The 14,704-nt window shown below is 42.6% G+C and overlaps 1 protein-coding gene across 1 annotated transcript in view; it reads left to right on the top strand.

Moving 5' to 3' along the window:
• Positions 1-14,704, top strand: part of PLPP3 (phospholipid phosphatase 3) — a 44,268-nt gene that overhangs the window by 12,602 nt on the left and 16,962 nt on the right. The window contains exon 2 of the mRNA XM_069861931.1: positions 10,726-10,883. Within this exon, the coding sequence (XP_069718032.1) occupies positions 10,726-10,883 (158 nt within the window). The remainder of the gene's footprint in view (positions 1-10,725; positions 10,884-14,704) is intronic.

Raw genomic sequence — 14,704 nt, 5'->3', positions numbered from 1 at the left:
ATGCATCCAGATCCGTGATTTCTGAGTGCATAGTTGTCCTGTGGCTGGTATCTTTGGGAGCAATGTTACATCAAGACGGACCGTTTCTGCCAGTTCCCTCTTGTGCCCCTGTATTCAGGCTTGTTTCTGCCCAGGAGCATCAAACCTTTAGTAAATCTGAAATCATGCCCATCTTGCTCCTGCTTTATACAAAGCAAAAATACAGTAGGTGGTTCAACCTGGAAGTCCTTGGCCTATGCGCCAAGGGGATGCATGTGTCCCTGCGGACACTGGTGCACAGTTGACAGCAGGATCAGACTCACCAGTGTGTGGCCAGGGAACAGGCTGGCCAATCCCACTCTTGGTGCCAAAAACTCCACTTGTACAATAACTTGAAAATAGGGGGGAAAAAAGCTAGCCTAAAATATATATAGTAATAATGCATGGGATATTTGGTACACCGGTTGTGTATATCTTGACATTAGCTACCTGTGAATCATCCAGCAGCATGTTAATTGGTACCCCTTGGTAGATGAGGATTTGGCATTAGGTCTGCATGTAATTACAAGCCACACACAGAAGGACACAGGCAGCTAATGAACTCCTGCCAAACTCCAGCTCCGCTTCTGCAGCTTTTGAAGTTCGCTGGTCTTTCAGCGTTTTGTATAGTAAGCACTGAAAGGCATCAAATCACTCCTTTGACAGTGTTTAGAAAGGATTGGTTTGTTGAATAACCAAGTCCCTCCAAACTCCCATGTGAGAACTAGAGCATCTATAGGCGCCTTTCTCAACAGAGCAGTAAATAGAGTGGAAATAGAGGACACCCCCTATGAGCTGCTGAGCTCCTGCCTTGCTGACAGAAGCCAGCAGGCTCGAGTTGGCACGATGGGCTGCAAGAAAAGAAACTATTTCCATTTAAAAATCCTTCAAAACAACCCCAGTGATGGTACGGGCTTTTTCCCAAGCCTCAAAGTGTTTAAAATGGAGGTGGTGCTGCAAAGGCGGTTGCAGCTTGTTAGCTTGTTGCACGGGTTGCATCGTTGCTATGAGGGAGGTGGTAAAAGGGTTTTTAGAGAGTTTCTGCCCCATTGGGAGGGCAAGTTTTTGTGATGCTGGATTTGGAGCGTCGTGGTGCTTTTCTGTGGAAGCTTTGTTGCTCGGATCAGATTTGAGCCCAAGCCCTTCTCCTCTTTTCATGTCTGAGGTGACAAAAGGAGTTGCTGCTGAGATAAAAACAATTTCCATGAAAACCTGTGATTTTCAGGCAAACATACCAGGCGGTTTTCATGGCAGTACCATGGTGAAGAAGAATAATGTAACTTGGCATGAAGCCCTTCCAAAAAAAAAAAAAAAAAAAGGTGGGGGAAACAGAAGAGCCTTTGTCAAAATTAACCACAATAAAGAAAAAGGGACTGCTATTCCCTTGGGCTTCTTTAACCTTTTTTCCCTAATATATTCACACGTTCCTTGACAGCAGGGCACAGCATTGTTATAGAGAGGATGGAAAGGGAAATTGGGAGTTATCCATTTTTGGATTTGAAGAGCACAGTACATGTTGTGTCCTTCGAGCCAGTGTGAATAGTAACTTGGCTGTTGCCTGTGCTGACCCGGTTTATACCATCCCCTAAGGAAACAGGGCTATGAAATGTCACTTGGCTGCAAAATGCAGCCATCATGGCAAGATTTGGGCTGTTCATAGGAAAGGGGCTGTTGTGACACCAGGTGGGACAAGCTGCATTGCCTGGATTTGCAGATTATGCAGTTTGCTAAGGGTATAAAAAGCACCCAGGAGCCTGAGATGGTGTCCAGCATGGAACCATGCTGTCCCCAAAAAATCTCTTTGGCTTTCAGGTGCCCAAATAATTCACAGGGTCTCGTCCAGGGGTAAGTGTGTCAGGGCAGGTAAGTTCTTGTGAGTAGTGTGAAGCAGTCATCTCTGTCACTTCAGGTGATGGTTTGCCACTAAAAAATCCCATTCCCGGCTGCTTTTCACTGAGGTAATTCAAACTTCTGCTGGCAGCATGGCCAATTCAGCTGCCGTCATACCTCTGCCTTTGCCTGTGTGTATCCTCCCTGTAATACAAGCTGTTTTAATTAGGAGGATAATTTATTTACTTTTTTTAATATTAGCTGGGTACCAGTGTGATCTCAGTTATATCATGCATTGTTATACATTAGGGTGCCACTCGTGCAGTAACTGCAGTCAAAATACAGAGAAGGGAGAAAAAACCTCTCTTATACCTTTTTAAACCATCGGTGAATAGTCAAACCCCCATCACTTCAAGGGTCTTGAGATCATTTCCACTCATGCTCATGTTTTTTCACCTTTCTTTCAGCACTGTGTACAGTGCATTTTATCCTGGAAACTCTACCAATTCTCAACTACCGAGGGGGAAAAAATTCATTTCCAGTTAATCAAGGGAGTTGTGTAATACCATTTTCTCCTGGGGAACTTCCAGAACATAGAAAGGAGAAGGAGGAGGAGGAAAAAAAGGGGGGTATTATATAAAGCAAGTGTATTAAGAGGAAATAAATTATAAATTAAAAGTGATTAGTGAACTTTTAGGGAAGAGGTCAGAAGTGCCTTTTGGACTACAAACTTTTTAAGCTTTCAATGCTTGTATTTGGTTACAGAGTTATAACCTGGCCTTATTTGTGCAGGTGGCTGCTGCTTCAAATCCGAAGAAGGATTTTGCATTTACAATAGGTACATTGACAGAACTGGGTCAGAAAGCTACTTGCGGCAGGCTTCAGTGCTATGGACACGGGCTCTGACACCTCCTGCATAAGGGCAATTGCTCCCCAAAACGTGCTTAATTATGTTGCAGTGCCTGGCTGGGATGCTCTGGGAAGGGGGAGAGGAAGCTTGGGAAGTTCAGCAGATGAATTTATTTTTTTTAGGAGACCTGATGTTACCCAGGTGAACTGGCTTTATTTTTGTTTCAAAAGCTTTGCGCCTTTATTGATTTAAAATAATCAAGAAAGAATTTTGTCAACTGCCTCACATTGGATGCAGTTTTATATTTCACCTTGTTCTTGTTAGAGTTTGGCGTGGCTATGCAAAGAGAAGGAGCCAGGGCTTATACGTGGTGGTGAGCTGAGATAAAGAGTGTCTGCTTCATATTTTATATATTAAAACAACCCCTACAGCCCACAAACCTTTCCACTTGAATAGAGAGGTTGATGGAGTGGAGCAAATTTGTTACTATATGGGAATGTTGGGCTTCACACAGCCAAGATGTATCAGTGGGATGACATTGGTGAAGGGGAACTGCAACTCTGCTCGCCATTACATTGGTTTGGAAGAAAACTCCTAGATTTCCCCTGCAAAAATGGAGTGTTTTTCCCCTTCCCTGCAGCATGAGCATTGTCAGGGCTGGGCAGTGGTCTGAGCCCTTCCTCGAAGGCAAAGCCTAGAGGAGACATGGAGAGGCAGAGCTTATTCCAAACCCCATTAACCGGCAGAGTAAACTGAGTTCGCTTCGTTTGTAATTGAAAACATAATAGTCGCTGCAGTATATTTTTCACACGATCTGTTTGCCCTCAGTATTGCAGAGTTCACAGACACATTTTCAATTTTTTTTTTCCTCCCTCTATTCAAGCTGGTCATCCAAGGTCAGGCTTTTCATATCTGCAAGATCTTCCAAAGCACTTGGATGTATAGAGGTACCATAAAAGACGCTGACGCGTTGGGGTTTTCATTTCATATCACATTTTATTCCTTGCTGTAGACAATGTGAAATGATGGTATTGTTTCCACCACATTTGTCTGGAGCTGGATCTGGATTCCTGTTGATAATGTCTTCTATATTCACCCTTTCCAACTTTTTCTGGTTGGCCAATGTGGCTTGAATCTCTTTTACCCTACAAATGCAGAATTTTATATGCATCTATGTATTGTGGCTTGGATAAGACCTTTTGTTCTTATTAATGCATTTTTTATGTACTAAAAAAAATATATATGCGCTTTAATATAAAGCTGTTTTAATACATCAGCTTATGCCAAACTCCCAGGAGGAACAACTTAACACACTTTTTGGAATTCCATTCTCCTCTTTCTTCCTTTGTATGTGGCCTTTACCTCTGGAAATAGGTAACAGGTATGATCCAAAAGTAATATTTCTTCCAGCAAAAACAGTGGTAGCAGTCCCGTTCATCTGGAGCTCTTGGAGCGTAGGGCTGGCATGTTGTGCTGCGGCTGCAGGAAGAAGTGTTTCTACTGAGATTTCAAATCAAGGGGAATTTGCAGTGTATGAGAATAATTTGACATTTCGGTTAAAGTGTCTGTGACCAAGAGCCTTCCTATAATAGCATTGTTCCAGGATGGTTGGGTCAATAAGCATGCTGCAGGTTGCACGGGGCTGTATTTACTGCAAAGGATGAATATGTCTCTGGAGCATGGGTTTGGGCAGCAGACAGAGATATTTTCATTCCTGCCACCACTACCAGTTCTTTCTATAGGGTCTTCTTAAACATCTCTGCAGCTTGGGGTCATCAGTGTTATAGAGTTTGCCATAAAGAAAATCAATATTCTTCATTTTCTTCTTGTTTGCTATTGGACTAGCTGGCGTGAGAAGGCATTTTGCCCAGCATTCCTGAATAACCTGTTCTTATTAAAAAATAAACAAACAACTACACCCCCCCCAAAAAAGTAATAACGCAGAAAATAACATCATCTAGGTCAAAATTAACCTGTATCTTCCCACTAGGAAGTCTCCTGGACTTCGTACCAGCTGGTGCACCTAACAATCATGAGGTTTGTGCTGAAGCTCCTATGATTTGGCTGAAAAAATAATGATGATGATGATGATAATAATGATAATAATAATAATAATAAAGTGGGCTGAAGCATCACCCTCCTGATGGGAAGGACACCAGATGGATTGATACAGGTAGGTGCAAAGGTCAGTGCAAATTACATGCAAGAACCTACAGCAAGTAGAAAATGAACTAATATCTTGGGGTTTCTTTTTTTGGTGGAAATAAACCAGTTGTGTCCTAGGACTTTACCAGACTGGTCAAATCTGAAATGCTGATCCTTGTTTATAAGTTCTTTAGTACTCTAACGCAGGTACCTGTTCTCCAGTAAAGTCTAGGTTTTGTTTGCATGTTTAAGGAATTGTCTATCCATGTGTCTGCGTAGCTAAGAGTAGTGGAACTGTAATTGAGTTGAATGGGAATCTGTTTTGCAAACACTGATATTGGGTGTGTTTCCAAAATACAGGCAGATGCACACAGTAGTCTTCTGGGCTGCTGGAACCAAGGTGGAGAAAATTCAGTTAAGACTGAAGAGGTAATAAAATACAGAGTTGAAGGTACTTTGTATTTCTGATGTTAGGTTAGTTGTCTCTTGCAAATATATGGACATCAAGTATCTAAATTCAATCAGAAACAATTGGAAGGAGTCACATCACTGACACTTTCCAGACCATTGAAAATCCCAACATAATGGCCTAATCCAAATTGCAGCGGGATCCTTCTTTTGGCTAATGCTGAGCTATGGACCAGATCCTTTGAGATTATTCTTTGGTTCACCAAGTTCCTACCCCTCCTTCCTCCACCTATTTTGTTGGTGCTGGTGCAGAATCAAGCCTGATATGGTGGAAATGTGGAAATACTTCTATTCTTAGTGTTATTAAATTTTATTGAAATGTGTATACGTATATATATTGTGTAAACTTGGTCAAGAGTCATTCTCTCTTGCAGAAGCTGCTAAGGCTGGTCTACAGTGCTGGAGTTTTCCTCTAAAAGTTGGGAAGCTCACTTTTAAAGCCCCAATAAAAGCCTAACATAGGCTAATCTAGTTTTTATGTATTTTAAGATATGTACAAATGTTGTAAACCAAGTAGTGTTTATATGTACTAAAGATCAGTCACTAAGTACTTCAAATAGAAAGCCCGTCACTTGTAGGTATCCAAATATTTACAGAGTGTGTCTTGAATGAGAATTGGATGCCCCACTCAGCCTTGCCAGATTATTTAGTGATCTTTTTCACTTATTAAGATAGGCATCTAATCTACCGAAACCTTAAAAACACACCCAGGACCTGGACACTGGCAGCCAAACACATCAGAGTGCTTGTCAGAAATTATCATTGCTTTGTTGAAATAGCCAGCAGTATCCCACTGACCTGCAGAGTTGAAAGAAGAAAGAAAGTGGAAAAAACCCAACCTCCATCAAACCCAAACATAAAAAAAAAAGACCAAAATGGTGTTTAATGTAGTGCAAAGGTGAAGGTTGGGCTGGGAAGATGAGAGCTGCATGGGTGGGTCACTGCAGAAATGCCTTCCCCTCTCGCTCCCTCTCTTTTCTGATGGGTAGCCAACGAAAGCTTATCCCCTTTTAATTTTTTTTTCCCCATTAAATCTGCACAAGTATTAACTTTTCAAAGTCTCTGAAATTCAAAGTGCTGTACCCAACACAGAGCCCTTGTTAGTTCTGCCTTTTGATTTTATGCACATTTCAAACTGATCAGAAAGTACATAGGGGTTTTGCAAGGTTTTTTTGTTTAGGCTTAGTAATGGGGTTTTAGCTTTCCTGCTGCTAACTGTTCCAGGATTATTGACTATTAATTGTGTCTTAATAAAGGTGCTGATCAAGGAAAGGAATATTTTTTTTCCTTGGTGCTAGTTTTCCAAACTTGATTGACTTTATTAAATAGAAAGACAAATAAATTCAGACCCTGCACTGAGATATCTTACTGTAGGACACCAGTGGTTAGAGGTCACAATGTCACTTGGACTTCCTCCCAACAAAAGCAACATCATTTTTCAGTGTCCGGCTCTATGGTGTCCCACAGTGCCTGGCACAGTTTTTTAGTGTCCACACCTGCTCCATGCTGCTCAGAGAGGGGCTGAACCTATTTGGATGGGGCAGGATCAGTACCCAAGAGCTTTCTGTTACACTCTTAGTTTGGACCCCTGTTTGCTCCTGCAGCATGGTGTAGATAGAAGCATGCGGTTGGGATTTCCTTGTTCTGTTATTAAAGCAAAAAAATCTCCTTTATATAAAGGAAAAAAACTTCCTTTCACCTTCTGAAGGATGTTACAATAGGGAAGGTAATCTCAGCTCCATTTACCTTTTTTTGCATCAGAATAAGCAAATCCCTTTGTTCTGTGCTTTAGTTTGTCTGTAAAATGGGGATAACAGTGCTTCTCTGGTTACACAGTCCTATATGGATGTGCCAGCGTTGCCTGCATGCCCCAGGGTATGGTTCACAGGCTGTTGAGTAATTTCTCAGCAGGGAGATACCAGTATTAAGAGGGATGTGAACTCATTCTACAGCATTACTAAAAATTTTGCAGTAAGTTTGTATATGTGGGAGCATTGTAGCCACGGACAGAATGGCCAAGTAGGACTGTTTTTTGGAGAAGAGTGACCATCCGAAAACCAGTGTATTTTTTTTGCCAGCCATGTATGTCTGTTGCTGATTTCTATGCAAGTCACCATTTGTTACCATTTTCTGAAATGTTACCTCTTGTTTTCTCAATAGTTTTGTTCTGTGGGTAGGGATGGGATGAGGTGGAAGTTGAAAATTTAGCACCTTCATGGGGTTCAGCTGCTGAATTTGTAGGTGTCAATCACTGTAGCCAGGGATGAATAGTCTGAATTTCCTGTTACAACACTGAGTCAGAGAGGTAAACTAGGGCGGAAGAAATGAGGAAGCCAGATGTACCATCTTGATGGTACAACCCTACGCTACCTGCCTTCCGTTTCCAAGGCCGCTGGGCTGTAGCCCCACTATTGGATAACTTTGCCTCTGGCAGATCTCCTAGTGTGAATAATGTCTCTGTGGTGTTTTGCTGAGGGATCCCAAAGGCATCTCTCTCTCTGCCTTTAATGTTCTGTCTTCTTCCACACTTCCCTCTGTAGTGTTTTTCTGCAAAACCCATTCTCTGGCTGCCTTTTGGCAATGCTACAGGCTTCTCCGTGCTGGACCCCCCTTGCCAAAAAAATGTGGGCGGTGACCTAGTCAGTTAGACAACCCATCCTCCGAGAAGTAACCTTGTGGAAGAAGAGCCATCTAGAGCATGATTTACTGTTTGGCATGGGCCTGGGGTCTTCTCTTCTATGGGTTGAAAGAGCAGCCTCTCATCCAGCCCTTGAAATCAAGGGCACGTTCTGTCTTCTAAGTACTATCTGTTTAGCTATGGAGAGTGTGTTTATGTTTCTCATGTTAAAAAAAAAAAAAAAGGAAGGAAGGGAAAAAAAAAATAAGGGAATCTGAGGTTACTGTTTTGCTGGAAAAATGTCAAGACTTGATTGGCAATATCCCACTAAACCACAAGGTTGTAGGAGAGAAAACAAAACCATTGGATTTTCTAAACTGTGCCTATGTACACTCTAGGAAAATATGTACCATATAGGTCAGTTATGCTCTTATTATAGCTATTGCAGGCATACATATAATTGAAACGCGGAAATACTACCCCTTGCTGTTCAATGAATGAAGGGAAAAGAAATCTTTATTATTCGTGGGTTCACATAATATATAGGAACAGTATTGTCCTTTTTTCTTTTTTTTTCTTTTTTTTTTTTTAAAGCCAGTTTTAGCTTTCAGATGTATTTTATTGTCTGTGGGAACATGTGTTTTACAGACCTGTCATGTGAAAGCTATTAACAAGAGGAACTGGAGAAATAACAATAAGCCACGTAACCGTGGCATGTCTATTCCCCGAGTTCAACTGTTACGCTTCTTCTTCAAGTGCATGTGAAATTGGATCATGCCAGGCAACATTAGCTCTTCTCCTGCAATTTTTCATTGGGAACCTAAGGATTTTTTAAGTGGCCTATTAATATTGGATTGCTGGCATCACAGGCACATTTTGGGGCCAAGCTAGCTAGGCATCAAAGTGGTTAAATAGTGGAATGAAGATCAACTGGATTCACATGAGATTTCCAGTTTTATTTACCAAATCTGGGCTGGGCAGACAGTTCTGAAACCTGACTTTGCCTATTCCCATGTGCAGTGGAAACTGTGCTGCCCTGCCAACCACTGTGAAGCCCAGCACTTGGATTACCTATATCCAGAGTTTTTAGAGGGAATCTGAAAGGGGTACTGAGCAGTGGCCCTGACTGCTCATAGGTACCTGAAAGGATTCAGGGTCTATACGTTGTTGTCCCTTCTCTCACAGCAGATAATGGGAACTTTCCCTTTTCTTAAGACTGAAAAAAACCCCTTAATAATCCCAAATGAGGCAAACCTACTAACATGCAGGAAAAGGAGCCAAAATGCATTGTGCAAAGTGAAGTGCAGAAAGTGGTTCGTGTGGAGATGGGAAACATTATTTTGATCACACTTCTTAACTATCTGGATGGTACCTTTGCTAATTGCAGCTAGCAGATCAGGTTCACTGAAAACCTATCGTGGAAAAATTTCTCAGAAACACAACTACACTTAATTTTTTTATTTTATTTTTTAATTTTAGAAGGAAAAACCCTCTGATGTCTTAGACTTGTAGCTGTGTAAGCAAACCCACAGATACCTAAACAAGTTAGTGGTCAACAAGTATTCGCTAGTGCTCTCTGTAGGATCTAGATGTGAGACCTGTTGTCTTGGCCAAAGGAGAGTTTGAACAACTCTGCATTTGTTTTCCCCTTACCTGGGTTTCGCTCTGTAATTGGGAGGAGGTTTTCCTGTACCTTGTTGTTTATGGTTTACTCTGAAGACAAGTGTTGGGGAATTTGAGGCTTGTTTTGATGGAGTTATACTGTTCTTCTTGGTGATGGGCTTGATAGTAAAGATGGATGGGGAAAATGAGGTAAAGAGAAGGAGAGTGACCTGCCCAAGGTAACAGCGTGCCTGGGAAATACCCTAGGGCCCTTCCAGATTGGAGGCAATGCTGTATTTCTCTAAAATACTTAGAAGAATATGGAGTTATGTGCAGCGATTTCAAGGCATCCTCCTCCACAGAGTGTCCTAACCCATCACGCTGTGTTTTTGAGCAGATCTGCACCATGCCTGGTGCAATGGTCCAGCTGGGCTGTGCAGATGCAGATCTCCTGCACAGAGCATAAAACAGCATAAAACAAGATTTTACGCGGCTTTAATGTGATTGAAGGCAAATGGGCTCTGAGGAGAGTTCAACAGCTCTTGTGGATGGGCTGGTCAGGTGTGTGGTCAGCTTCTCCTTGCTTGGATGGGTCAAGGATAGGTGCCCTGTAGCTGCTAAAAGTGTGTACTCTTAGGGCATTAGTAGGTACAAATATGTATATTCCCTGTAAATACAGAGAGGAGGAAGCCAAGGAAGGCTTCAAAGACACAAAAGTAATGTGGATGGAGTGTAGCTGGGCTGACCAGGTAGGAGAAGCTGTGCTGACATTTGATCCTCTAGTGTTTGTTTGCACAGCTCTGGGCTGCCCTGCCGCAGGGCGCTCGGCAGAGCATTGGACCCTCCCTGGAGAAAAGTGCCAGATTCGTTTTCATGTTTTTTTTCAGAGGGATTGCTTTAGGGGTCTGTTCCTGTAAATTAATATTTGCAATGCACAAGGCTTAACTGAAACCAGGCAGTGGAGACATCTGATAGCCATAACAGAGGAGATGCTTTGTCCCTGCAAAAGCAACTTGGAAAAACAAATCCCAATGCTGTTCCCTTTGGAAAGATAGCAGTATGGAAAAAAAGCATCAGTAATGGTGCTGTGTGGTTTGCAACAAGGGGTTTTCTAGTTGGGTCTTCATTTTTTGGCAAGCTACTTGTGTTTACCTGTATTACTAATCGGGATTTTATTGTCTCCCTTTCTCTCTAGCTGGGTTGCCCTTCCTCATCATTGAAACAAGCACAATCCAGCCCTATCAGCGGGGCTTCTACTGTGACGATGACAGCATCAGGTACCCGCTGAAGACGATGGAGACTATCAATGATGCAGTGCTGTGTGCTGCAGGCATCCTCATTGCCATCCTCGCTGTAAGTACCACCTCCAAAACCTCCTGTCCCTTGGACATCCTTGGTGGTTTTTGTCACCTCTTTAGGTGATGGCACCAATGTCCTATCGATGTTGAGGCTTTAATGCAGTCCTGACAGTGTGTCTGGGTTACCTACTGAGGTTCACTTTTCCTCTGTGAATATTTGACTGACGTGTAAAGTGTGGAGCAATAAATATTTCCAAATGAAAGCTTGTAATGAGAGAAATGAGATTACTCCTGAAGCTTGTAAACAGGCCGAAAGCTGTTGGGGCAAGTCTGTGAGCTCCACAAGAGCTTTTTCCCCCTCCAGCCGGAGTTCAGAGTAGAAGCAAAAAGACTTGAGTGTCAGTAAGGTCTTAGCATGGTTTGTTCCTATGCAAATAGCTCTTGGCATTTACCTATTTTATAAAAACAAAACAAAAAAAGGATACAATTTTTTTCAGCTAACTGATGTCTGAAAAAGTTTCACAGGTTAATATTAGATTTTTAAGGGATTGTATATTAAAGCCATATTAAAAAGATAATTAAAACCTTCCATGGGGAGCATATTCCCAGCTTATTCACACTGTAAAGAGCGGTTAGTGCGCCACCTTCCCAATGCCTGCTCATTTCTCTTTTCCTGCCAGGTTTCCTAGAGCTGTGCTGGGAAACGATTGTACAGTGAGGGCTTTATATGTCAGCCAAAAAACTGTATTCAGCCTGTGGAGCTGAACCTCCTCATGCCAACATGTATTATCTGGTGGTGTGGTAGAAGGTGAGAGCTGTCTCCTGGTAGTTGGCTAAATGCTTCCAGCTAATGATGAAATTCCCGTATTTTCCTTTTCACCTCCAGCCAGTATGGCTCAGGTGGTTTCCTAGAGGCACTGCTTTCCTCTTGGTCCTTCACCTGGGAAGCAATAGAGATGGAGAGGTCAGGACCACTTGTTCCCCTCCTAGCTTTCATCTTTCCTTGTAAGAGCAATATTGTGGGCAATAGATATTATAGGCATGGCGGGGTACCTGCTTTGGTAATACCCTCTCCCAAGCCTTGCTGCTTCATGCTGTGACTATCTCCATCATTTCCTCATCTCTCCATCATTTCCTGACCACAGATACTCACTTAGCAAACTAGGTCCCGCAAACTGCCTTGTTGCTATGCCTTCTCCCTACTCAAAGCCCAAAAAGTGCCAGACCCGGAATTCTATAAACGCAGCAGAATTTTGCCCTGCAGGTGAATTACCTCTGAGTGTGGAAAAGCAATAAAAACAAAATGAAAAAGCCTCTCATTTTCACATTACTGCCTGAGCTATCGGCACGCTGGCTCCATGTGGAGTGTGCTTCTGATCAGTAATGAGGCAGTGGCAAATACAGAAGTTGGAACAGAAACTGGAAACATAATCGGCTGCCTATGTGATCCATCAGCTTTCTACCACGAAATAGCAGGTCAATTAAAAAAGAAAGAAAATCCCCAAAGGATTAGATGTTTTTGCCCTGGTTTCACTGTACCCACAACAAATGTGACTTAATAAGGTAAATTCAAAAGCTTGGTTATTTGCTGTTGAGTGATACAAATGGCTAACGAGGAATTGAAGCAACAGATTTCTTTGCTGTGGCAGCGTGCATGGAAAATTGAAGTCAGCCTGACCTCTTTTTTCAGATGTAACCCAGATACCAGAATTACTGTAGCATAATAGGAATTCCTTCCAAATCCACAGAGCACTGACTCTGCTCCTTTTGCTCACAGTGTTTGCCTTCAGAAGGCAGGATGGTGATTAGGAGGACTTCCAGGGAGATGGTGTTTTGCGTGGCACAGCCAAAATTTCACGCCCATGCTTTATGTAGCATCATAGGCAGTCTAGCCTTGGGTAAAAGGTCTAGGTCATGTTTTAAATGGCTTGAGGACACTCAGAGTGCTTGTTAAATAAATGGCAGAGGTTGAAAGACCTTTACTTCAATCCGGATGTGAGAGGATAAGCATTTGGGTTTAATACCTATATTTACTGACCTCAGGACAATTTCTATGCAGGTGACCCTAGAGAGGCTTGTGCCCCTGGGCTGTGCACTCTCGCATCTCTCCTAGTGTCTCTTCTTAGTGGAAGGTGATTGATTTGACTAGCACAGAAGCATGTTGTAGGTCCCTGGGATAGCCAGGGAAAGGTGATGTTTTCCTCTTCCTGAGTCTTGTACGGGTACTACTGCTGAGCCACTCTGTGTCCCTACACCTGATAGGTCTTGAAAGGCTATGGAAAACACCTCAGAAAATTCATTTCCTAGATGATATAAATTACACAGCTGGATTAGCCAGTTGTTTTACAGTTGGAGTTGATATGCTGCTTCAGTGTGATGAGGCACAGAGAATATTACACCAGAGATGTAGGTGATTAAAATAGCTCTAAAGGCTAATTGGATTACTGGTGATACCTTATAATAACAATAAAATTTGCATGACAACCAAAAGTCTGCAAAAGGCATTCACAGACAGGAAAATTTGATATTGGCTTCTTTCTATGATCTTCTTTCTGAAGTGTTTGTGACAGTCTGCTGGGAGCTGTGCTAATCACATAGGCACAGCATATGTCCTATGTGGATGGCTTGCCTAGAAGTGCAAGGCACAAGAGCAGCTTCATATCTTTAAGACTTGGGTTTTTTTCAGGATGTCTTTTCAATTCATGCACATCTGTGCTGCATTAGCTTTTCGCTGTCCTGCTTTATCTGGGACAGCACTGCCAAAAAAACAACTTTACCCATTTTTTAGCTTCTCATTAAGATTGAGCCATGGCTTTAACTGAGCGGGGAGGGTTCATGGCTGCCCAGCAGCGTGTTAGTGAGGGAATGAAGTCTCCAATTTACAATCTGCTACATGTGTGCAATTACCCAGACCACCAACGGTGAGAGAAAAGTATTAACCCCCAGACTTTTGTTGGTCCCTGTTTAAAATGGTCACATGTCTTTCCCAGGCCAAGAGCCTCGGGTTTACATGTATCTGTTTGTGAGTTTGGAGTAATGACACATCTGCCAGTATCGGATGTCATCCTTAATTCATCTTGTCTCCCTTCTGCAAAAGCCATGAGTTTTGAGCCTCGTGCCTCCCCTTCTTGCTTTCTGGAGGCTGCAAGCAGTGGCCATGCAATTGTGCAGCAGCATCTGTGTCCATCTGGGACACCCTGGAGTTGCCTTCTGCCAGAAGAGCAGGAGATGCTCCAACCTCCCTTTGTGGTTCTCATCTCAGTAGATTTCCTGGCTGTCAGCTTATGCTGGAAGGTGGTCCAAAATGGAGATAAACTATGGTCTTCCGAGTCTGAGAGGGCTAAAATTACGCTGGAGCTGGTTAGCTGCTTCTCCCCAGACAACTCTTGGTCTTGACCAGATTTCCAAAAGTATAAATCTCAGTGGTGACATATAAACCCCAAATGATGATGAATCCACCCAAAGTCATCCTATGCGTGGTAGCAGAGTATTCTAGGTTGGCCTTTATTTTTTATTTTTTATAGTTGTATCTCTCTTTGATAAAGCCTGCTTAGCTGCAATTTCAGCTGCCTTAGGTCAACCTTTTGTTTTCTTCAAGCTATGGTGTGAGTGAGTTCAAACAATGATACAGCTTCATCTCCTCTTAGTCTAATTGCCATACTTTTCCAGTTTATTAGTTTCCAAAGGCTGTGCCAAGCTTTTAAAAGGTAAGCAGGGGAGCCTTGTCTGCTGCATGCCACTGGCAGGCTGCCATACCGGGAGGAATATTTCTGGCTGCTCCAGAAAAGGGATTAACATGAAGGCATTTTTTCTGACAGTTAATTTTACATATCACAGTCATCGTGACTACAGAGGGGCAGGGACAAGGGAGCAGCT

This window comes from Phaenicophaeus curvirostris, chromosome 8 (assembly GCF_032191515.1).
Source record: "Phaenicophaeus curvirostris isolate KB17595 chromosome 8, BPBGC_Pcur_1.0, whole genome shotgun sequence".
Lineage (NCBI taxonomy): Eukaryota > Metazoa > Chordata > Aves > Cuculiformes > Cuculidae > Phaenicophaeus > Phaenicophaeus curvirostris.
Note: the sequence above shows the minus strand (reverse complement) of the source record. Positions and strands in the feature narration are given on the sequence as shown.